This window comes from Heliangelus exortis, chromosome 1 (genome assembly GCF_036169615.1).
Source record: "Heliangelus exortis chromosome 1, bHelExo1.hap1, whole genome shotgun sequence".
Lineage (NCBI taxonomy): Eukaryota > Metazoa > Chordata > Aves > Apodiformes > Trochilidae > Heliangelus > Heliangelus exortis.
The window spans coordinates 145,270,678-145,294,908 of NC_092422.1; the positions used below are offsets into that span (position 1 = coordinate 145,270,678).

General features: G+C 54.9%; 1 protein-coding gene across 4 annotated transcripts; it reads left to right on the forward strand.

Moving 5' to 3' along the window:
- The first annotated feature begins 1,571 nt into the window (after positions 1–1,571).
- TRIOBP (TRIO and F-actin binding protein) lies at positions 1,572–22,869 on the forward strand. 4 transcript variants are annotated; one of them, XM_071730471.1, is made up of 19 exons: positions 1,572–1,678; positions 2,062–2,263; positions 2,678–3,062; positions 4,407–4,539; positions 4,892–5,875; positions 6,145–6,240; positions 11,712–11,768; positions 12,115–12,183; positions 12,606–12,695; positions 13,498–13,607; positions 14,010–14,562; positions 15,168–15,278; positions 17,304–17,451; positions 17,814–17,925; positions 18,387–18,546; positions 19,448–19,561; positions 19,862–19,948; positions 21,196–21,359; positions 22,058–22,869. In XM_071730471.1, exons 2-18 carry the CDS (start codon positions 2,071–2,073, stop codon positions 21,355–21,357), a joined length of 3,564 nt encoding a protein of 1,187 aa, XP_071586572.1. In that variant the 5' UTR covers positions 1,572–1,678; positions 2,062–2,070; the 3' UTR covers positions 21,358–21,359; positions 22,058–22,869. The 4 variants fall into 4 exon arrangements, with proteins under 4 accessions (XP_071586572.1, XP_071586555.1, XP_071586564.1 ...); XM_071730454.1 differs by lacking the exon at positions 1,572–1,678 and having other exon boundaries at positions 2,056–2,263; positions 22,118–22,869; XM_071730463.1 differs by lacking the exons at positions 1,572–1,678; positions 2,062–2,263 and having other exon boundaries at positions 2,407–3,062.
- The last annotated feature ends 1,362 nt before the right edge of the window (positions 22,870–24,231 follow it).

Genomic DNA, 24,231 nt, shown 5'->3' on the forward strand with positions numbered 1-24,231 from the left:
ATCAGATCCTGGAAGGTAGAACTGGGTGTCACGTGCAAAGCCACAAGGAGGGAAGTGGGGAATGGCAGAACAGGGACCCACCCTGGATTAATATCTATTTGATGTCTGCTGGCATTTACAACCTGCCTCACCTAAAATATGGTCCTGGTGGATGTCCCTGTGGCCCCTGACTGTCAGAATAGGGCTGGTGCTAAGTTCTGTCTCTGGGCCAGCTGCAGTGAGCTGCTCGCAGAGAGGAAGGCAGGAGTGGTATGAATCTCTCAGGGCTTTGGGCTCTGGATACCTCGATCTAACACATTTTGTCAGCACAGGTACAAGCCACTTGGCTGCCTCTGACCGGGCGACAGCCGGTTTCATGTTCACAGAGGGTTTCGTGTTGTTCACTGTCCTCCAGGAGCGACTGGCCTGGGACGATGAAATAGTAATGAGTCTCCCTCTCTCTTTCTTGCCCTCTCCCAATGGCCCTGGGCCCTCTAAGGTTACCTCAGCCCTTTGCTCACGATCTGCTCAGAGCTGTCGCCTCTGAGTGAATCCTGGCGGAGGCGAAATGCTGGAGGGAAAGCAGCAGAGACAGCCAGCTTCCCAGAGCCTCCTCCCCCCCTGCTCATAAGCCCTGCAGGTAATGGGGCTGGGGAGGATGCTGAGACACCTGCAAGCACTGACGAAGAGAGGCAGGGGCTGGGTCTGGGGCTACAGCCTTCTCTGCAAAGCTCACCCTCCATCTTGGCTTCGTTGTCTTTCCCCGGCTTATCTGGGTGATGAGGGAGAGCGGCTGCCAGCAGCATCAGCACTGACACAGGGGGAGCAGTTTCCCTGAGCCTTCATCCATACATGCTGTCTCTGGGATGCCTGCATCACTCAGCATCAAACAGGAGCATGTTGGGTCTTTCTGGCCTCCTGAAATAGGAGAAAAATCTCAACGGTGAGCTAAGAAAAATCATCAAGAACTCTGGCTGCCCTCAGAGGAGGTAGAAGAAGCAGTTGCTTCCAAAGGACAGCCTTTCTCCTCAACGTGTTGACAGCACCATTTCATCCCTGTCATCCTCGCAGGAGCGTGCTGTGGAAGTTCCAGGGTGTGATGCCAGCAGTGATGCAGACCCAGACGGGCCCTGGGATGCCCTCCACATTTTAGCCCCCCAGTGTGAAGTATACTTGTGCGTGGGCCCGGCGGAGGAGACAGAGTGGTGAGTACCAGCCAGGAGTCTCACTGCTCCTACAAGCTCCCTCGGTGGGAAGAATGGAGGAGGGGGAGTGGGAAGCTGAGCTAGGGGAAATTAGATGCCATCTCCTTCATGCTCTGCAGTGTCTGGGAAAAAGGGCTGAGCAACCCCCACACCATGCTCTCTAACCAAGCAGCTCTTGGCAATGCAATTAGAGGTCAGGAAGCCACCAGAAGAGTCTCCTGGCTTCTCACTGCCTATAGAGCAAGGCTGGTGGTCCCAGAATGGGCTCTGCCAGCCTTAGTGAAGAGAGAGCTGGAGTGGCATGGGCTGCCAACACCGTCACCCACCCCTGAGCTCTGCAGGATGTGCTTACCACCAGCTGTCCTCTCTCCCTGCCCCACAGCTGGCATGAGAGCAGGGGATATCCCCCACTCAGCCCCGGAGCTGAGGGTGAGGACAGAGAATCTGGCACCGACCCCAGCGCTTGTGCCGAAGCCAACTCCTCGCTTGCCAGGGTGAGATGGGGATCTCTCACGGTTTGGGTTATTTTGGTCTCCCCAGGCCCCTCGGCCCTTCAATACCTCTTCTGCTGGGCACATCTAGAAGGCCCTAAGATGCAAGGGGGGGGTCAGCTGAGACCCCACAGAGGAGGCAATCTCCCTAAAAAGAGCACCAGATTCACTCTTCTGATTCCCTTATGCTGACTTTTCTATGTTGTTTCTTGCCATGCCCATTATTGTTGGGCTGGGGTCATCTTATGCTCACTCAGCTCCTCTCCTGGTTCCTTGTTACCAGCAGTTTTAGGCTGAATGGGCTTTTCATATATGTTTTTACCTCCTTCCAGCCCACAAAATCTACCAATCCCCATTGCAGAGTTTTGCCCTATCTTGTCTCCCAGGACGGGGAAATGACGCGGTTGTGGGACAACAATTTGGGATTGGGCAAATGGGACATGATGAGCTACACGGGCCGCAGGGAGGAGGTGCAACCACGAGTCCCGCAGGCAGACAGACCCAGGTGGGCTCAGCTCATTCCCTCTGGATCCTGGGTGAGAACTGAGGCCCAGGACTTTAGGAAAGAAATCTGCCCACTAAAAGCAGGTACACTTGGCTTGCTCCTGTGTGAGATCCTCATTCTGGTTTGCTTTCCACCCGAGGGCTCTGAAGTTCATGGCAGATTTCAATTTAGATTTAGCATCCCTTTAACCAATTCTGGTCCTGGGAGGCATACAACACCTTCATGAGCACCATGTAAAGGGATGAGGCCCAGAGATGTCATCTCTGTGCTGGCCGTGAGCCGTGGTCTCCTGGGTGCTCTCTATCTGCATGGTTTGGTGTGCCCTGAGCTCGCAGCACTATGTCCCAGCACTTCCACCCACCTGGAGGGAGTCTGGGTTTTATCTCTGCCCTCGTGGACTGTTTCTAGCTCTCCTCCGAAGACCTGCTTTGCTGTGGACGTGGTGGCATCCCGCGTTGTTCGCGCTTCCCCCAGTAATGGCCTTCTCCCCGTCCCAGAACACCGTCCCTCCAGCCAGAAGCCTGAGGAGACCTGGCCCAAGCACCGCATAGAGAGTGGCTATTTCTCCCTGGACCGGCGGAAATCTGACCCTCCTCGGGCATCCACCCCACCACGAACCGTTGCCGGCTCCTCGCTGTCCCGCAGCAGCTTGTTGGGAGGTAGCGGGCACTTCCCCAGCTCCCAGTTCCGGGAGCCCCGCAGGCACCACAGCGGCGGAGGTGTGGAGGGACGGCACGGGCTGGAGAGGCAAGAGTACACGGTGCTGGCAGACCTGCCCAAGCCCAAACGCCTTGGCCAGAGGGATGCTGTTGACCGCTCTGGCTCCCGCACGCTCAGCCCTGGCCGGGTGGAGGTGGAGAAGATATTTGGCTCTGAGCGCAGGTGAGGAGCAACATGTACTGGTGAGGCTGCATCCTGAGTGCTGTGTTCAGTTCTGGGCACCTCATGTATAAGAGGGACAGAGAAGTGCTGGAGCGTGTCCAGAGAAGGGCAACAAAGCTCATTAAGGGCCTGGAGCACAAGTCCTGTGAGGAGTGGCTGAGGGAGCTGGGGGTGTTTAGTCTGGAGAAGATGAGGCTGAGAGGAGACCTTAGAGCTCTCTTCAACCACCTCAAGGGAGGTTGGAGTGAGGAGGGAAACAGCCTCTTCTCCTTAGTGAACTGTGATAAGACCAGAGGAAATGGATGCCAGCTGTGCCAGGGGAGGTTTAGGCTGGATGTTAGGAAACATTTTTTCACTGAGATGGTTGTCAGGCATTGGAATGTCCTGCCCAGGGCAGTGGTGGAGTCACTATCCCTGGAGGTATTTAAAAGGCGCTTGGACCTGGTGCTTAAGGACATGGCGTAATAGTTAGCTTATGGTGTTGGTCAAAGGTTGGACTGGATGATCTTGGAGGTTTCTTCTAACCTAAACAAAACATTCCATGATTCTATATCTCTGGAAGTGGTCAGAGGTGGAGGATCACCCCCAATGTGCTTGTTGGGAGGGCCCCCCCTCCCCCGAATTGCCATGCCTCAAGGAGAGAAACAATGCTAGGTGGCAAATTTCAGCTGTGCTTAAATTTCTCTTAAAGCAAGGTTTGGGTTTAGGCTCAGCGCCTCCCAACATGGGGAGCTCACCCTTTTTGGAACACGGGCAGCTGAGGCTGTCGGAAATGTGGAGTGAAGCTGTCCCTGTGGAAGCAGAGGGAGCAGCCCACCCTCCTCATTCTCACAGCCACCTCCTGAAGGCTGCAGGATGTGCTGTGGAACAGGGAAAGCCAGGGAATGGGGGAAGGAAAGAGGTGATGGCCACTTCCAGCATCAGTGGCTCTCCAGAGTTTCAGGGTCCCCTGTAGCAGCCACTCAGGAAAGGACTGGGGATGCTGAGAAGTACCCAATGCTGATTTGGACTTGGCTGTAGAAGCATGAGTGGCTCCAAGCATCAGTGGCACAGGGCATGATGGGACTTAATGAGGACCTGGGAAGTATCCTGGGAAGGGTGGTGGGATGTGAAGGACCAAATGGAGGAAAACTTAACGAATAGTGTGAAGAAGACATAGGTGAGGCAGCAGAACATGAAAGCTGGAGTGGTTGAAGTGATGGGGATAGGGACATGGTATGACAAACAAAGTGTCTGGGGCAAGCAGAGGTCTTAAGGGTCAAGGCTTAGGGGGAGCAGGGTCTGCAGGGGCTCTGTCTCTGATCTGAGCCTGACAGCAGCCAAACAAACTCTGTGTGTCCTCAGGAAATCAGAGACCCTGGAGGCCTTCCAGGCCCTGGAGGAGGGCCGTGTGGACCGGCTTGATGGAAAGACCCCAGTGCCACCCAGAAAAGGCCGCCCAGTTCAGAGACAGTCCAGCCCCAGCCGGCCCAGGGAGGTGAGGTTTGTCTGTGTGGTGGGACCTCATCTCAGCTCTCCAAGTTGGGTTGCTTTTGCCTACCACATTTTCATCCATTTCTGCCATACGCGTCTCTCTTTCATTCCTCTGCTCCTCCTTCCCTATATTCCCAGTCTGTGGACTAGGACTCTTGGGTCTGAAATGGCAGCAACCCCTTCACCTTCTAGGTGCAAAATGGTTCTCTTCAGTACAGGCTGTCTTTGTGCATGGGGATGCAGTTAGTGTCTAGTGTGTTATTTCACCAAACTGTCTCCCACACCTAATCCCGACATATTCCTGCATTATTTTTTTTTTAAGAGGACTGTCTGCTCCCTCTCCCTCATGTCCCTAGGGTCAGCGGCTCTCTTGGCAGCTCGAGCAGCGCAGCAGAGACCCCAAGAAGCCCCTGCGTTCCCCTAGCCCGGGTCGGGTCCCTGAGAAGGCCAGCAGGAACCGGGGGGACCCCCTGCGCCCTGCCAGCCCCGGATGGATGCTGGAGAGAGGGAGCCGGAGCCCGAGCCCACGCTCTGCAAGCCCAACCCGTCGGTCGGAGAGGAAGGCAGGGGAGCCCGTGAGTCCTCCCTGGTGCTCAGACAAAATCTTGAGGAGCCGAGGAGAGCCTGGCCGCCCCCAGAACATGGAGAAGGGCCGAGGCACCTGGCAGGCCAGGAGTACAGGGCAAGCCCCAGAGAGGAAGAACCGTGGGGACTCCCTGTACCCCACAAGCTTTGGAAGGGGCTTGGATAACAGCAGGCTGAGCCGGGTTGGGGCACCACCACGGTCCCTCAGTCCCGGGAGACACACAGAGAGCACGTGGAGAAGCCAAAAGATTTCCCCTCCCAGCACGGCACGGGGGGCGGAAAGGCAACGGGTGAAGCCAGGGGAGGCACTGCATGGGAAGCCTGGGAAGCCATCTGAGAGCAGCTGGCAGAGCCTCCGGGAAAAGCTGCCACATTCCCATCCTGGGAAGGGTGCCAGCAATGACTGTAAAGGTCGAGGTAAGCCCCTGCGCCCCACAAGCCCAACACGACCGCTGGAGCAGGGCTGGAAGAATCGGGGAGATGCTCACCGAGTGCAGACACGGGAGAAGGACTGGAAGCACCAAGAGAAGGCTGAGTGCCATGCAGACTTGATGCGCCATGTGGAAAGGGACTATAAAAGCTCCACTAAATGTCTAGACATAGGGGTACGACCAGATGACAGCTGGAAAAGGCCTGAGAGTCCAGCACAGCTGCTGGAGCATGACTGGAAGGGTCCTGAGCACAGTCGAGACACAAACAACCCAGAGAAGCCATTGGAAACCAGCTGGAAGAACAAGAGGCTTCTCATTTACCATGTGAGTAGGGCAGAAGCTAGAGGTGATGGGGACCCTGCCAGGTGTAAAACTGGCAAGCACTGAGTGGGTGGGTCCCCTGACTTGCAATTCTGTGCACCCAGCCTCCCCTGGATCCTCTGCTTTTCCAGGGGAGCCATGCTGCCTGCCTGACACTGGGAGGAGGGAGGATGCTTCCCATGCTGTGTGCCCAGAGGCAGGTGCTCAGATCTGGAAAACATAGGCAAGGACTAAACCCACATGACTTCAACTCCTGCTTTCTCCTCCTGCAGCCTCAGCCGGGTGGAAGCACCTTCCCACCACAAAGCAGTGCCAGCTCCTCGGGAAGCCAGCAGCCACGTTCAAATGCCAGTGAGAAGCACAACAAGGTAGGGGCCAGGCCATGGGAGTGGTGAGGCAGTGCTGGCACCCTTCCCTGGAGGCCACTGCATGCTCCACCTGGGTCTCCAGCATTTGACTGAGCAGGCTCAGCATGGTGTTGCCTTCCTGCGACCTCTTGGGCACACCAGACTCACTAGCACCCCTTTTTCCTTTAGTCCTTTTCCCATTTCTCAAGTAGGGAATCTGAAGAGCTGGGCCTTTTTTTTTTTTAAAGCCAGAGAGAGGCAAGCAGTAGACGTGGGACTAAAATGTCAGCATAGCTACTTTCCTTCCCTTTATTATTGCACAGCACTATGATGGCACCGAGGGTTTTATGGGGATGAAGCAGGATTTAGTGGCATGAAAGAAGATATGGTCAATTGTGTTGGCATTTCTGGGAAAACAGAAATGGCACAAGAGAGGCTTTGGAGGGCTGCAGAAAATGTCCTGAGAGTCTGCGTAGCTGGCAGCTGCACCCGAGTCCCTGCCCCTGTCCCCTTCCATGTGCGCCAGTTATCTTGGCCAGGTTGTCACCTGCTAGGGCCTGGCTTTGAGCTTTATGTAAGGGCAAACTGCAGCTGGGCAGGAGGCTCCAAAGGCCTGTGAAACTTGAAACGGGTGCCATCCCTTCCCTGCCCTAGGCCAGAGAGGAGCCCAAAGCCCTGAGCTCCTCCTGCACAACAGAGGCAACTTCACCTCCTCTTTTCCCGGTTTCTTTAGCACTGAGCTCTTGGCCAGGCCCCTGTGGTGAGAAGCGTTATTTCATTGTAATTGTTCAGCAGATCTTTGGCATATTGTTATGTGCAGCGTCCTGCCCCTTTTCCTTTGGGACCCTCTAGCAAATTGTCCTTCCTAGTGCCAATTGGCTTTCTAGGGGCACCAGACACCCCTCTCTGGACCTGCTACTACCTCTGCCAAGATGTCAAATTGCCACTTTAGATGTTCATTTGGGGGGGATAAGGAATCATAGAATTGTGGACTGGTTTGGGTTGTAAGGGACCTTAAAGATCCATCTAGTTCCAACCCTTCTGCCGTGCGCAAGGACACCTTTCATTAGAGCAGGTTAATCCAAGCCCCCATGGCCTTGAGCACTTCCAGGGAGAGGCTAGCCACAGCTTCCCTGGGGAGATAAAAGCGAGGATCAAGAACGAAGGTGAGGACCCCGTTGTGTGCAGACACATGAACTGCTGAAAATCCCTGCCTGAAAGAAAACCCTGCCTGGAGAAGGACTGGGCTCTCGGCGGTCCCTTCCTGGGACAGCAGCGGCTCAGCCCGTCCCTCCCTGAGCTTCAACTTTGCCCGGGGCAGCGAGGAGGGAGGGGGACAAGACTCAGCCCGACTATCACCCCCGTTCCGCCCCGTCCCGCCGCCCCTCACCCCGGGGCTGCCTACCCTCTCTTTCCCCCCCCCCCCCCCCCCTTTTCCGTGCTCCCCGGCGGCCTCGCCCGCCCCGCCGGCTCCATTGGCTGCGGGCGGTCGGGGCGGTGGCGGTGGCTGCCATTGGCCTTCCCGGGCCCTCCCAGGAAGTTTAGGGGGGGAGGAAAGAAAAGTTTTTTGGGGTCGGTTTTCTTTTTTTGGGTTTTTTTTTATCCCCTCCCCCCTCTTTTTCTTTCTTTTTTTTTTTTTTTTTCTTTCTTTTTTTTTTAATTAAAAAAAAAAAGGGTGTGGGGTGGGGGGTGTGGGGTGGGGGGGAGGGAGGGAGGGAGGGAGGGACGGCGGAGCGGGCATGGTGGGGCCGCGGAAGCCGCCCGGCCGCTGAAGCCGTCCCGCCGCCCTGGCTGCCAGCGAACGGCCCCGCCGCGACCCCGGCCCCGCCGCCGGCCGCAGTGCCCCCGCCATGACGGTGAGTCGGGACCGGGGTATGGGGTTTAGGGTGACGGTCGGGGAGTGGGGATGTTGTCCCTTAGGAAGGTCCCCGGCCGGACCCCGCGGAGCAGCCCGGAGCTGGGAAAGGGTGAAGGGTCCCCAGCTGTCAGCCCTTCCTAACCGGGATCCCTTTGCTCCCTGCCCACCCTGGCCACCGCCGCTCCCCGCTGGTCCTCAAGGCTGTGACTCGGTGCCTTCTTGTCTCCCGTCCCCATCACCACCGGGTTTCCCTCCCGGGCTCTCTGGGGCCGCTCGGTTGGGTCACTTGGTTGGCATCGCATCTTCGATCGCGGTGGGCACCACCCCACCTGTGTAGGCATCGGTAAGGCCGTGCCTAAAAGTGTGGGCCGGGCTGGAGCCTGCCGAGCTCACCGCACCGGTGACCGCAATCGGATGCGAAATCTGAATCCCCCCCTAGGCGTGGGGAGCTCCTGCTCCCTGCGGGAACCAGATGCGGTTTTGGGGCAGGGAGCATCCCGCCCCTGGGGCCAAGCCTTTCTCAGCACCGAGGTCTGCCAGCCCTGAGAGGAAAGCTGTGGAGCAGAGTGGGATAGTGGAGGTGGCAGCCCAGGCTGTCCCTACCAGCATGGGGATAGTGGGAAAGGGAGAGCTTGCCACCCACTTGCTTCTGCAATACAATATAGATTCGGGAGCTGCATGTATGCTCCAGCCTGGGAGTGGTTTTGCTTCCACCCAACTGAGCTGGAGCGGTTTGGCTTTGTGTTTTGGCCTGGGGCCCGCGCCTTGTGGAGCGGGTTCCCTTTTTGGAGGAGAGGAAACATTCTGCTTTCCGGGAGGCCGAGAGCCCATCTCACGGAGGTGAAAGGACCTTCAGTTCTGGGGAGCTGTTGGAAGCAGGGAGAGTAGGAGGCACAGGGATGGACAGAGCATACCTGACTGTCCTGTCCCTCTGCTTGGACACTGAGCATTCTCAGCCTGCCACAGTCTCTTCTCCATCCTGGCGCCTCTGTACCACCCAGGAACCATTCCTTTGCTCCCACCCCATTGCCTTTCCTTCTTTGGTGTTTACATTCTTCAGATACTTGAAAGCTGTTATCACCTCCCCTGTAGCCCTTCTTCAGCCAGAGCAGGCAGCTGCCTCTCCTTAACCTGCTGTTGTAAGCCAGTCTTTCCAGACATCACCTGGCTGCTTGGGACCCTCTCTAGTGCCTCTAGCTGAACATGTAACTGGTGGGTGTGGATGCAAACAGGCAAAATTGCTGCTTTTGCCCCATCCCAAGCCAAAGTCTCTCCACACACATTTTGCCGGGTGTGCATCCTGCTGCATCCTTGCATCTCCGGCACCCGGATCTCTCCCAGCAGTTCGGCTTTCCTGAATGTTTCCTTTAGCCACTGCAGGGCTGTTTCCTCTGGATGGGGGGTTTGGTTTGAATCCCTGTCTCTTCTCTGCTGGTATCCCAAGCTCTTTATGTCAGATGAGGAAGCTGGATTTTGTGGTTAGGAGGGGGGGGAAAAGTGGCTCTAAGCAGTTGGTGGAGTTTGATGTCTCGTCCTATGGTGCCAGCCTTGCTATGACAAGAATAGTTCAAAGCCAGTTCTAGAGCTGTAGCTCAAGGTCTGGGGCTGGCAGGGAAAACAGGAGCCCTGTGCAATTTGCCAGCTTGGGAGAAGCCCTTCAGGGGGGATTTTCTGGCCACATCACTGCTTCAGGGACAGCGGTTCTGGCAGGACTTTGTGCCAGTTTTCCCAACAGTGTACATCCAGTGTACAGCAGTGTTCATTATTTTGTCACCTAATGCTTTGGGATTTTAAATCCTTAGTAAGACAAGACCCAGCTGATCCATACAACAGACCCATCCAGGAGTCCATTCGCTCCCTCTCTCCCTATATTGTTTTCCAGCCTCTGTGGAGCCTGCCCAGCTCTCTTCTGCTGAGCACACGTGTGTCCCGGGAATGGGGGAGGTTGCGCCTTGACGTTTCGCCTCCTTTCCTTCCCTCCTGCCGCTCCCAGTTCGGAGCCGGAGCTGAAGTCACTGGATTGGAAGGGATAACGGGAAAAAGGGTGGAGCTGCTGCCATGGGGAAGAAATTTATTTTTGAGGCGCTTTTTCAGGCTGGTGGGACATCCAGGTTCATAGACGTGGGGATGCGTGCATCCCTCTCATCTCCCAGCTGCCATCAACACCCGTCACCTCAGTGGGAGGTGAGGCATGGGAGCCCCTCGTGCCCTTTCTCTCTGTTTTCCCTCCCTTCCCAGATGGTTTGGGGCCACAGTCGGACACTTCTGGCCAGGCCTGGAGCTGTAGCAGCCAGTGACCCTCCCCTTGGCGGGCCTTCTCAAACCAATTGCTGGAGCAGTGGGGTGGGCCAGAACACACTGGGCTCTCGCTACTCCATAACCTTGGGTGTAACCCAAGAGCTGCAGCTTGGCAAGATGAAAGCAAGGGAAGGCTTGGCCCAGCTGAGTGGCCAGGGAACTGGGACTGCTAGACAGGCAGGGCCAGCTGCCCAGGTCATTTGGGGGTGCAGTGTGGGCATCAGCATACAGAGCCATCCCTTCTGACCAGCTTGGTCTGAGGTGGCAGTTGTGGTGTGTGGGGACTGCTGGTGGCTTCCTCAGGGCTGGCAGGTCTGGTACCCTGGGGCACTCAGAGGTCCAGCTCAGGCACCATCACATCTCCAACACTATTCCCACCTGGTTCAGCTGCAGAAGTAGGGGCAGAGCAGCAGACTCTGGCTTCTTAGGGAGAAGAGGCATTGCTCTGAATTATTTTGTGGTGCAACTTATCCAGAGCCAGTAGCACAGGGAGGAGGGACCAGCTTGAGCCTGCTTGAGGGCAAAGCGAGGGAGAGCAGATCCCCTGAGTCAGCTCTCTGGCACTCCACCTTGGGAAGGAGATAAACTGGTTGGGATGCTGCACTGGTGGTATGAGGTTAGGAGGAAGTGGGGAGTTGGAGGGAAACTTCTTTCTAGCACGGGCTGATATGGCTAGAACTCAGCTCATCCTCCTCTTTGGTAACTGTGGTTGAGGCCGGGCAGAGGGCAGGTTCTGCAGCAGGAGGGAACAGGGAGAGGTGGGTAAGAGAGGAGTCCCAGGCATCTCAGAGAGGGTTGGATCTTGGAGAGGGTCAAGTCTTGGAGAGGGTCAAGTTCTGATTGTGACTGCTTTCATCCCTACCCTGGGGCACATCATTTAAAGGCAATGTGTTTCCACAGGTTATGTATGTGTGCAGAGGGGGCTGTTTAGTAGAGGATTACTCATGTCTTAATAAAAGATCAGTGGTGAAGTTACCAAAGGGATGCAGGAGCACAGATTGCTAGGGCTTCAAGATGACATGTCCTGTTTTTTGTGACTTTCTCTAAGGAAAGTCCCATCAGTAGTGGTGGAGCACTCCCTTCTGCCTGCTCCCCTTGTCCCTTCCTCTCCCTCTATGAAGGGAGGCACGTTGTGGAAACCTCCCTGCTCCATATTTTCCTTTTTTTTTAAAAAAAAAAAAAACCACAAAAAATCCCCTCTTTCCTTATCTCCTGCTTCCTCTTGCAGGAATGACTGCATGCTGCCACTGGAGACTCGCCTTCCACCCTCTGGCATGACAAGCTCTTTTGTGGGTCTCTCTGACAGTAACCCTCTGTCCTGTTTTATTCTCTCCAGCCAGATCTCCTCAATTTCAAGAAGGGATGGATGTCTATCCTGGATGAGTCAGGAGAGGTAAGCCTGAGGTGGGGGTCTGCCTCTTTCCCCAGCCCTGCTGCTAGAGATCTCCCCTGGTGAGCAGCTGATTTCCTTCCCCACCCTGACTGAGGTCAGTCTCACTGGGAGAGGCCTTTGGTGGAGGTGCTTCACTCTGTGTGCAGGCATGGAGGTTCACCCGGTTCCCCTCTCCCAGCCAAGGGGCATGAGGAGGAGCTTGCAGGGATGTGGAGTTAAGGGGAAGAAAAAGCCAAGAGGTCACGGTGCAGAGCGTCCCTCCCTGTTCCTATGCTTCCCCTGGTAACTGCCTATCCCTTTCCCTCCTCTCTTTACCCTTCCCTCCCCCTGCCTGATCTGCCTCCAGTGGAAGAAACACTGGTTTGTGCTGACTGACTCGAGCCTGAAGTATTACCGGGACTCGAACGCAGAGGAGGTAAGCAGGGACAGCCTTTCTCCAGCCTTCTCTTCCTTCCCGGCCAGGGGGGTAGGAGAGCACAGCCCTGGTGTGGCCAATGGCACAGGAGAAGTGGCAGCATCCTCTCCTCCTGAAGGGCACTGGAGGTGGCGAGCTGCTCTTTGTTCAGTGTCTGAAGGTGGGTGGGTGGGTGACGCCTGGGGGTGCTGTCAGGGGTGGGAGGTGAGGAGTAGGGCTGGTCCTGTGGTTCGGCATCTCTGACGCTCCCCATCCTCGCTGCTGGCTAAAAGAGGCTGTGCCAGGGAGCTGAAACTGGCACCCACAGTGCTGTGGGGTGAAGGAAGAAGTGGCCTGCACTTTGGTTAGGGTTCCGGCAGGTGATGGGACCTGGTTCAAATCTGGGTTTGCACTGGTGTCCTAGTGGGTGGCTGTGCTTGCAGGCTGATGACCTCGATGGGGAAATCGACCTCCGCTCCTGCACGGACGTGACGGAGTTTGCAGTGCAGCGCAACTATGGCTTCCAGATACACGTGAGTGTCTGACACACAGCAGCAGCACCAAGGGGTTTCCACCAAGGGTGGGAATGCATGCTCCTTCCTCACAGCAAGGGGCAAGCCGTGCAAGCCTTTTGCCAGGACGGTAGCCTGGCAAGGCTGGTTGGTGGCACGTGGATGGCAGTGCTCAAGGACACGAGTGCTACATGTCTGCAAAGAAAAGAGGAGGACAAGGATTTTCAGGGCTGGCTGGAGGCCATTCTGGAGGCAACCCAAGAGCCAAGCTAAATGCCAGGAGTATTTACTTGCCTCATTGACTAAGGCAGCTTCTCTAGAGCTGCAGGGAGTGAGTAGTGAACACTGCAGATCTGTGTGTACCCTGTGTGATTGTGCTAAGAGCAACAAACAATGTGTGCCCTGGATCCAGCTGCAATACTGTCCTGTCCTTGGCTACTTGCTGTAGCAGCAGGAGGTGGCTGCTGAGGCAGCACAAATAATGATACTTCTGTGGGTGTGCAAAGCCCAATTCACAGCCTGGGTGGCCTGCTGTTGTACTCCAGCACCCGTGCCAGCTCCCAGCACCTGAATGGCTGGATTGCACCAGCTCATGTTTGGGTAAACACACCAGCAAAGTTTCTTTCACTTTTGCTTGGAGACGGTCTCATGGAAGGGCAGTGTAGTGGGCTTCCCTGCAAAGAGTTACGTGTCCACTCCCACACCTCCACTGGGCTCCCAGAGCCCATACTGACACTCCACCCATATGAGTGAGTACCCTTGGGGTTTTCAGGGAGTGAGTGGGAGCACCTCTGATGAGGCCTCTGTTGCTTCCATGTTGCAGACGAAGGATGCTGTCTTCACCCTGTCGGCGATGACCTCGGGCATTCGGCGCAACTGGATCGAGGCTCTGAGGAAGAATGTGCGCCCAGTCAGTGCTCCAGACATCACCAAGTAAGAGCTGCCCTCTGCCACTTCTCCTCTTCTCCCTCTTGATGCCCCTCTCCCATGGCAAGCAGGGAGCAGGAAGGCCCCTCTGGAAATCCATCTGCTCTCAAATCAGCCCTGCCCTTCTCCTCTGAACATGGCTTGAATACACCAGCCACTGTCAGGGGCTGAGAGCCTGATGGTTCCTGCTCTTGCACCTGCTTTTTTGTCTTGCCACATTGGTTTAGCTTTGTTTCTTCACCAAAGTTTTTGGAAGTGGGGTAAATCCTCCCCCGCCCTGTGGAGGAACCTGTTTCCCTGAGGGATGGGATGCTACAGGCCCAGCTCTGCACTCAGGGTGGGGTTTTGTAAAGCTGGGCTGAACCTTGGGCAGTGCCTCTCCTTCACTGGCTGCTGCTCTGGTTTCAGGCTCTCAGACTGCAATAAGGAGAACTCCATCCGTAACTGTGTCCCCCAGAAGGGCTCACTCCGGACAGAGGAGCAGCAGCGGTCGGGCTCCGAGGGGAACTCAAAGGGCAGTTCCTGGAAGGCAGATGGGCAGCGCCATGCCTTTGACTATGTGGAGCTGTCTCCCTTGCCTCAAGACCCTGGGAATCAGGGGTCCCTGCAGAGGACAAAAGGGAGCTTGAAGATCTCTGACCGAACTCCCAAGCATGAGGAACTGGAGCGGGATCTGGCCGTCCGTTCGGAGGAGAGGCGGAAATGGTTTGAGACCCCCGATGGCAGGGTCCCAAACAGCGATGGCACAACGGGAGACTTTTCCCGCAAGGTGAGGGAGCAGGACCTCCCCACTCCCCCACTTTCTGAGGACCAGCGGATTCGGCTGAATGAGGAGATAGAGAAGAAGTGGCTGGAGCTGGAACGCCTGCCTTTGAAGGACTCACGTCGAGTGCCCTTGACAACGTTGCTGAACCAGAGCAAAGGGGGCCAGGGAGACACCAATGAGGCGCTGAAAAAGGAGGTAAGGGCATCCTTCCTCTCTGAAACTGGGATTCTGGTGGGCCTTGTTGTGGTCCTTGGCAGCAGGAGGCTCTGCAGAAGAGCAAGGCAGAGGTGCAGGGAGATGTTCTTTCCTTCTGGCTCCGTTTTCCACCTCTCAGGTGTATGGGAGCTTTTGCACCCGGTTTAAATGAGGCAGAGACCTGCTCTCACGTGCCTGCAGAGGTTCTACAGGCCATGTTTTGGTCTAGGTTAAGTTAGTTGGTGGCACTGCTTGCAGGGACCTTTGTTTCTGGGAGTACGTCCAAAGCCTCTCTTCTCTGGCAGTGCTTCACCTGTCAGCCTTTGAAAGGAGCTGTGTGCTTGTCCATCCCAGCTATACATGCAGCACTGGTTTCCTCCAGCAAGGGTCCACCTATGGAAGCTGGGACATCTCCTCCCCTCCTTTCTAGCACTTAACAGGCTTGGCAGGCTGCTATTCCTGTGAGAAGCAGACCTCTCCATAGGTCATGCATGGTCATCCCCATCCCTAGAGTCAGTCAGCCCAGAGTCCAGATGTGGTGCACTGGTAGTGCTGCAGCACTTTTTCATCCCTGGCTGAGCATCCCTCATCCTTCCCTGGCACAGGTTCAGTCACTGAGGGCACAGCTGGAGTCCTGCCGGGCCCAAAATGAGAGCCTTCAGGAAGTGACAAAATCCCAGGGAGATGGACACGTGCCCCGGGGATACATCTCGCAGGTGAGCAGGGTGCTGGACACGGGACCCTGGGATCGCTCCCAATCTCAAACTGGCAAATGCTGGGTGGGACTCAGCTCATTACTGAGAAGGTATAGCTAATCATTGGGTTGCCATGGTGACCCTAACTGGGCCCACTTGTAATCAATGTGAATTATGTAAAGCCTGGTGTGTGTTGCCTGGCCTTAAAGGGACCAGAGTATAAACAGGGAGGAGGAGGAGGGTTAGGGTAGGGGTGCAGGATCTGTGCCCTGCTTCTTGTGTGGGTGCGATGCTGGACTGAACTGGGAGGGTGAGCCATGCCCCAGCTCAGGAGTGGGTCAGCAGCTTTCTGTCGAGCCACCTACACATTCCCTATTAGTTTGCAACTTGCCACATGTGGTTCTTATTAACAGAGGCTCCCTAATCCCCTGTTAAAAGCAGTCTGTCAGGCCCTGCGGAGCTCCTGTCCCTGCCAGAGCCCGGAAGGTCACTTTGACAGCACAGCCCGTTCATTTGCTGGGACAGCATGTGAGAAAGCCCTCAAGGCAGAGTTTCAGAGTTTGCTTATGCTTCAGCCTCTGGCTTCTCTTTGTTTATTTGTTTTCCCCCTCCATGGACTTGTCCAAAGCAAGCTGGGTCACATCCCACAGGGATTTCCTGGGGGGAGGCTGCCGTTCCACTGTGCTGTGGGGATTTCAGGATGTGCCCTGTGTCTTGAAAGACACCAAGGGGGAAGGAAGTTGGGGCTGACCAAGCCTATTGCACAGTAGGTTGGCTGTACCTAGCTCAGATAAAGAAACCCACAAGTCCCATGGTGCCCAGCCCAGCCACTTACCAGTCATTCTGTCAACTCAATTTAATACTTAAAGTTCACAGGCCTCTTTATGGTCAAAAAAAGCAAAAGGAGTGGAGAGGAATGGCACCTAATATCCCTATTAGCTTAGATCAAAAGGCAGCATTTCACATCTGAGGCCAAACTTGGCCTTTTCCCAAAGGGCTTGTTCTCCCTGTCTGCCAAGGTTCACAGCCAGCCCATGGGCAGGATACTAAATTGATCCTGCACCCTTTCCTCTCCTTTGACTGATCTGTGAAGCTTTCCAGCTTCCCTGTCTCAGCCGGGAGGAGTAGCTAGCAAGGACTTGTATTCCCACAGTATGTTGCAGCTTCCTTTGTATCAACCCTTGCCTTTGTACCAGGGGAAGGAATGGGACAGCAAGGGGCTGTTAGGGGGTGCAATGGCTTCTTAGCTCTTTGCTGACATCTTAGAGGCCTTGGCTTTTTAAAATAATACTCTGGCACAATTTGGTGGTAGTAAGTCTTTTCCAAGTGACCTGGGGTGGTGTTGCCAGGGTCTGTGGGGGGAGCAGAGGCATAGCTCTGCGGTGGGAAGAGCTTGCTTTGCTGTAACATCACTTGACTACAGTGTTTGATTTTGAAAGAACCATCCCCTTGGACTCTGAGCCGTCAGAAAGGAGGGCAAGCTGTGTGAGGAGAATCCCTGACCATCAGGCTCTGGGGGGGGGCTCTTTGGCAGCTTCTGTCCTGCCACAGGACGTGCAGGGTGTCACTTTTCAGGAGAAGAGGCTCAGTTTTCATTTATTCCCGGGCAAGCTACTTCATTTAAAAGGCAGATAGCAAGATGTGGTTCCCACTGTTGATCTCCAGCCAAGCAGTGCAGCCTGGTGGAGGGGTCTGGGCATAGGTGCTGAGCTCTCTGGTCCCAGCTCTTTGCACAAGAGAAATATTCCTGTCTTGCTGCTTCAGTATTAAGAAGGCCAAGATGAACACTTCTTGCTCCACAAAGCATGCAGAGCTTGCAAGATGTGTGGCTCTCTCAAATGGTTGTGTTCTGTGATAGAAGTGTCACCTCGCTTTTCCAGGAGGCTCTTTTCCTTCTCAAGTGGTCTTGCTTCTCTCAGAATGGCTCTGGACTCGGGTGAGGTTTGTAAAGCTAAACATCAGCCCAGTCAGATGCCTGTCATGGCTGGAGTCCCTGCATGCCTGGGACCTATGAGTCCCTGACCCTTCCTTTCCCTGGCATGGCAGGAGGCCTGTGAGCGAAGCCTGGCTGAGATGGAGTCATCCCACCAACAAGTGATGGAGGAGCTCCAGAGGCACCACCAACGGGAGCTGGAGCGGCTGCGGCAGGAGAAGGACCGGCTCCTGGCAGAGGAGGCTGCAGCAACAGCAGCAGGTAGGAGTGGACACCAAGGCATGCTGTCCCTCTGGTGGGTCCCTCCCACCTCTCCCAAATGTCTCTTGCAAGAAATCGGTCATCTGGAGACACCTTGCTGACCCTCCTGCTGTGAAGCTGATGCTTAGCATCTTCTTGTCAGCAGGCAGGACTGGCAGAGGTGGCGGGGACCTCCCACGCTGCCCTATGTTAGTCTCCTTGGCAACACCTGGCACATCAGGATGATTCTGGGTCATGGAAAAGGTGGGGGATATCCTGAGGGCAGAAAGCAAGAGCTTGGCTAGTTTTGTGGAGTAGTTTTTCCCAGATGTGCTGGAGCTGGCACAGCCTGATATCTCATCTCTTGTTGTTCCCCTCTGCAGCCATCGAGGCAATGAAGAAAGCCCACCGGGAGGAGATGAATAAAGAGCTGGGCAGGTCACGAAGCTTCCAGCAGTGCAGCTCAATCCCTGATGCCGTCCAGAAGCAGCACCAGTAAGAAAACATCTCTCCCACTCCCCTTGCTTGATGCCGCTGCCCTATGCCACTCTCATCACACCCCATCTGGAGCTGTAGCTCCCAGCTGTCCCCCCTGCTCCCTCCCCAGGAGTAGTGGGTGCCCAGCAGTGCCTGCCAGGGCTGCTGGAGCTGTAGGGCAGGGAAGTTTATTCCCTGCTTGGCTATTTTCTCTGTAGCATCTCTCTTTTTCCTGTATCTTCTTCCCTTTCTCTTCTTTATGGATAGCTCCTCCACTTCTCCTGCATGGCTTGAAGTTCCTAGAGCACCACGCTTATATGTGGGAGACTGGGAACTGAAGACTTTGTCCACATGAGACATTATTTTGTGCCAAGGACTGATGTGGGCAGAGGCTGCCCGTGGCAGGGGGGGAAATGATGCTGGTGGCCAAGGTCCAGTGAGAACTGTGGGGCAGCAATGAGCTGATGACTCTTTGACAGGTTGGACATCGATTCCCTGAAGCGGGAGCTGCAGGTGCTTTCTGAACAGTACTCCCAAAAGTGCCTGGAAATTGGGGAGCTCACCCAGAAGGCAGAGGAGCGGGAGCAGACACTGCTACACTGTCAGCAGGAGGGGAAGGAGCTCCTCCGGAAAAACCAGGCAAGAGAGAGGCCTTTCCTGCCAGCAGAGAGCACAGAGCACATTCCTCCCTCGTACGGCACAGCCCTTCTGATAAAACTTCCCTATTTGTTCATATTTCTTTGCTTCTGAGATTTTATCATCATAAAAGGAAAAAAAAAAAAAAAAAAAAAAAAAAAGAGAGGCTGTGGATGGCCTGTCCTAACTGTGCTGTTAAATTCAGTGAGTGTATTCTTCACTGCTGGTTGTAGGTGCCAACATTGTGTATAAGCAGGGGGTTACAAGGAGGTCTCTAAGCAGGGACAGGGCTGGCATGAATCATAGAATGGTAAGAGTTGGAAGGGACCTTAAAGATCATCCAGTTCCAACCCCACTGCATGGGCAGGGACACTTTCCTCTAGATCAGGTTGGTCAGAGGCCCATCCAATCTGGCCTTGAACGCTTCCAGGGACAGAGCTTCCACTACTTCCCTGGAAAACCTGTTCCAGTGCTTCACCACCCTCAAACTAAAGAATTTCCTCCTGCTCTCTAACCTAAATCTCCCCTCTTACAGTTTAAAACAATTACCCCTTGTCCTCTCACTGCAAGCCCTTGTAAAAAGTCGCTCCCCAGCTTTCTTACAGTATTGGAAGGCCACTATTAGGTCCCCCTGGTGCTTTCTCCAGGCTGAACAACCCCAACTCCCTCAGCCTGTCTTCATAAGAGAGGTGCTTCAGCCTTCCAATCATTTTCGTGGGCCTCCTCTGGATACTCTCTAACAGGTCCACATCCTCCTTGTGTTGGGGGCTCCAGAGCTGGACACAGTATTCCGAGTGAGGTCTTCACCAGGGCAGGAGCAGAGGGGTAGAGGAAGATGGAGAGGTCAGGACAGCAGAGAGGCCAGTGCCGCGGCTACCCTAACATCTTTCACGTTCTCCCACAGGAGCTGCAGACCCGCCTCTCGGATGAGATCGGGAAGCTGCGGAGCTTTATTTCATCCCGGAGCTCTGGGGACCGCTCAGCACACAGCAACGAGCGGAGCTCCTGCGAGCTGGAGGTACGGCAGTGCCCCTGGGCTGCCCCGCTGCCTCCAGCACCGCTCTGCGACGGGGAGCTCCTCCTCGCAGCACTTTTTTGGGCTTGTAGAAGGTGGGAGGGGGGGTGCCGGATGGAGCAGTGGGCTAATGCAGGAAGGAGGTACGCAAGCTTCCCCTCCACCGCTCTCCCGGGGCAATCGCACCGCTTCCTGCCCCGGCCCTCCTGGCCCTTCCTTCCTTTGCCCCCGCCGCGCTTGCGCGGAGCGCGCCCGCGGTGGCTCTTGAGTCACCTCTGGTTCCTCTCTCCCTTCCCGGCCCAGATGCTGCTGCGGGTGAAGGAGAACGAGCTCCAGTACCTAAAAAAAGAAGTGCAGTGCCTCCGGGAGGAGCTGCAGATGGTGCAAAAGGTTGGTGTTTCTCGGGAGGGAGGGAGGGGAGCACCAGGACTGCGTGTTAGCAAGGTGCTGCTGGGTTTGATGGGATGCTCAGGGCAAAACTCTTGCCACCTGTGCTCCTCATTGCTGCTCGCTCCCAAGCACACAGCAGCCACAGCACCTTGTAAGAAGGGAAAGGGGTGCCTTATAAGGAGGGAAATGTCACAGACTTTGCTGCTGGGTCCCCAGGTATATAGAATCATAGAATCATAGAATTGGCTGGGTTGGAAGGGACCTCAGAGATCATCAAGTCCAACCCTTGATCCACTACTGCTGCAGTTACCAGACCATGGCACTGAGTGCCACATCCAGTCTCTTTTTAAATATCTCCAGGGACGGAGAATCCACCACTTCCCTGGGCAGCCCAGTCCAATGCTTGATCACCCTCTCAGTAAAGAAATTCTTTCTAACGTCCAACCTAAACCTCCCCTGGCACAACTTGAGACTGTGCCCTCTTGTCTTGCTGAGGGTTGCCTGGGAAAAGAGACCAACCCCCACCTGGCTACACCCTCCTTTCAGGGAGTTGTAGAGAGTGATGAGGTCTCCTCTGAGCCTCCTCTTCTCCAGGCTGAACAGCCCCAGCTCCCTCAGCCTCTCCTCATAGGATCTGTATATGTACATATAAGCAGTGAGTCTGCCTTTCCCAGGTGGCAAACCTGGATAAAGCCTGTTCAGCACTCTGTTTCCCCAGGCACCTTTTCTTCCCCTATCTGTCCCTTTGCCCTTTCCATGGGCACTGCTGTTGGATGTGCTGCTTCCTCTGCTGCCAGCAGCTCCTTCAGAAGGATTTTCCAAGACTGCTGTCAAAGTAGAACCTGAAAGAGGCTTTGAGATTCATTGATGCTTTAGGACTTTATGACTTTCTCATTTATAATTTTTGCCATATAACCAGCTGGTACCAGCCCTTTCAGTGGCCTCCATCTCCCCTGAAGTTTATTTTTCCCATACAGCTGGCCCAAACACACATGAGCCATGGTAGAGTTCACTTTGCCTCCTCAAGCTGATGTTCTAGAGCCCTACTGCCTTCCTCCCTGGGTCAGGGTTTGGGAGTCTCTACCTCTGCTCTCTTCTTTCTTTGTGGTCAGGATTGATACAGGCTTCAAACTGGGGTCTGGCTCTCCCCTTCTCACCTGCTGGCCCTTCTGCTGGGCTTGCCTTATTGCCCCCCTCCCTAGTAACAGCCCTAAAACTTGCTGACCCCCCTCTCCCTCCTCTGGCAGGATAAGAGATTTGCCTCAGGGAAATACCAAGATGTCTATGCAGAGCTGAATCACATTAAGGTGCGCTCAGAGCGAGAGATTGAGCAGCTGAAGGAGCACCTGCGCCTGGCCATGGCAGCTCTGCAGGAGAAGGAGTCACTGTGCAACAGTGTTGGCAAGTAATGGTGAGCATCAGGGATGCTGTGACATTCCCTCTGTGTGCAGGTGGCTGAGAGTGGCTGCCCCCCTGTGACAGGGATGGAAGGTCCCAGTTCCTCCTCCTTTAGTGCTGAAACTTTAGCCTTAAACTCTTCCCTCTCTGCTTCTTGCATTCTCTCGTCCTGCACCCCTGGCCCTCCTGTTGTTCCTGTTGTTCTTCCAAGGTCCCCAGCCCCTTTCTCACCATGCTGCTCTTGATACTCCACCAGCCAGCACCAAGCACCGCTGGCCTTCACCCCCTGTTTTGGGTGACCAGCCTGGGGGTACTGGTTATGCACTTCCTACAAAGGTGATGTTTCTGCTGTGTTCGCCTTTGAAGTGGTTTCCCTATCGCAGCACAGAAGTTTTTGTGTCTGCATCAAAACAGCCCTGCCTAGACCCAGCCCACCTCCCACTTTTGCCTGCAAACATTCCTGCCACAGCTGGGGAGGGAAGCAGGGTGACAGCAACAAGGGTGCCCTGCTGTCCAGAGTACTTCTGCTTTTTTGCTTGGATCCTGTGGGATATCCAGACTGGGGTCATCCCACTCCATCAGCGCTTGCTGGTGAGCACTGAGACGAGTGGGTTTCTAGCAGGACACCAAGACAGCCATCTCCTGGAGGAGCAGAAGGGACAGTGTTTGGTGGAATCTTTCTAAACTGTTTCTGGTTTTGTCTCTCTCTAGGTCTGCTCTTCGTTTGTTTATCTGTTCTTGTTTTGTATTTGCTCCGCTCCTCACTTGCAGGGAGGAGGAGGTTGAACCCCATCTGATATCGGCTTGGTGAGGAATTTCGCCCACCCCCCAGCTTCCTCACTGCCCTCCCAAAGCTTTTTTGATGAACCCTTTTGTCTGCATACCTGAGCACGTTGTTTGGACTGGCTCCTTACATGCACCTTCTTCAGGATTTTATATGTGAAAATTATATTTTATAGAGGATTTTTTTCCCCCTTGGGAAGAAGGGGAAGAGGAGGGGGAAAACTTTTTACTACATCAACATTTTCTAACCTGCAGGAGAATCTGTTTTTTCCCTCCTGCCCCAGCCCTGTTGCTCCCAACCACACAACCACTTTTGGCACCTATTCCCTCTTTTCCAAATATCTCTATGCACCCCCTGGCATGTATGGTGAGGACCACACTCCCCCTTCCCATGCCACTCCCAGGGACCTGTGGAGAAGACATATAAGCCATAGGAGGGAGCTGCTGGGGCAGTCTGGCATGGACTTGCTTGCCTGGGACTTTTGAAATAGGAGACCTTGGCAAGAGTCTGCATGATCAAGCTATCTCTCTCCATGACTGTCCTTTGGCTCCTTCAACAACCTGAACTGGCAGGGGCCCAGAGCCATGGGCTTTCTCCTTTCCAGGGAAGAGGAGCTGTGAGGCTGCTACTGCATCTGCCGGAGCCAACACCCCAAAGATGGCAGCTGCTGCTGCTCTGCTGCGCCCTTCAACTTTTAACTTAATAAAATCTTCCCCTGTCACTGTGGGGGTGTCATTTTTCCATGTCCCTGTGTGATTTTGGGGTATCCTGATCCATCTCTCCTCTCCCTCTGGATTTGGGGAAGGAAAGCACCCCAAGTCCAAAGAGAAAGAGACACCTGCAGTGCCGTTACCCATCTGTCTGCTTCACCTTTGGGTTTGGTAAATAATCTCCACCACACCTCTGAAAATCCCACATGGAGCCTCAGCCCTGTGGAGGAAGAGCAGGGTTTATAAATCCAGTATTGTAGGGGCAGACGGCACTGCAGATTGCTGGCAGAGTAAATAAACAGTAGTAAATAAAATGTGCAGATCCTGGAGGAGATCAGAGGGATCTCAAAATGCTTTCCTCATCCTGTTTTCAGATGAAGCGTGTTCCTTTTACGGCAGGGTGGAGGATCTGGAGGCAACTGCTCCTTGTTCAGCCCCATCCCACTGTAAACCTGAGCTGCTGCTCTGTAGAGAGGCTGCTGGTAATTACAGAAGAGCCCTAGCTGTGGGCTTGCACCAAAGCAGGAGTTGCCATCTAAAAGAGGGGAAAGCAAAGGGCTCAAGGAGGACCTTGGATGGAGGTGACAGATGCATTGTTTTGCAGGCTGAAGTACCACAAGACATGGGAGCAGAGCTTAAGGACAGGGTGACAGCCACAATGAGGAGAGCTAAGGGGCCAGACCTTCACCTAGCACATCATAACCACGTCGTGATGTTGGTAGCCCCTGGGACAGGGTGGTGCTGACAAATGCAGACTCACTCCTCTGAGGACCCAGCAGTGGTGACTGTTTTCCCTTGGCAAGCCAGGCCCCTTTGTAACTCACGAATTCCAGTAAAACTGGGTTGCAGGCTTTCATCATACACGTGAGGCCCTTGGGCAACCTGGTGGATGGTGCAAGAGGCTGGGTGCTGAGCTCAGCACCTGGATCCCCATCGCACCTGCGCAGAGCTGGGGCTTGTTCTGGCGAGGGCTCAGCCTCCTGTCTGGAAATCCTCCTGTCCCTGTGCTCCCCAAAGTTCAGGTTTTGCCCTGTACATCTCAGCAGGACATGCATGTTGCTGCTGAGTTTGGGATGGGGTGAATGTTTGACATGCTGCAGGATGGAGATGGGAAGGAAAGAGGGAACAGAGTAGCTGAGGACAACTGCTTCCAACCTGCAGGCTTGCCAGGGGGGATTGGTAGGGACCAAGAAAGGAGGGAAACAAAAGTGGGGTTCAGGGCACAGTGTTAAAGACCGATGTGTGTGTGAAACACCGGAACAATAATCTGTGTGGTCATACCTTCTGGGGGAGGAAACACCAAAAAGTGGGGCACTGGTGGCAAGTGGAGGGTGAGCAAGGAAGGGGTGAGCTGTAGAGCCTGGTGTGCACAGTGCTTGGCGTGCTGCCCA

What these genes read in the sequence shown, in the direction of transcription:
- TRIOBP (XM_071730463.1), top strand. Translation starts at nt 2,422, where the DNA reads ATGAGGCCCAGAGATGTCATCTCTGTGCTGGCCGTGAGCCGTGGTCTC. An exon ending in ATATTTGGCTCTGAGCGCAG is followed by an intron (nt 3,063 to 4,406) that starts GTGAGGAGCAAC and finishes GTGTGTCCTCAG; the next exon opens with GAAATCAGAGACCCTGGAGG. An exon ending in GCCGTCCAGAAGCAGCACCA is followed by an intron (nt 17,926 to 18,386) that starts GTAAGAAAACAT and finishes ACTCTTTGACAG; the next exon opens with GTTGGACATCGATTCCCTGA.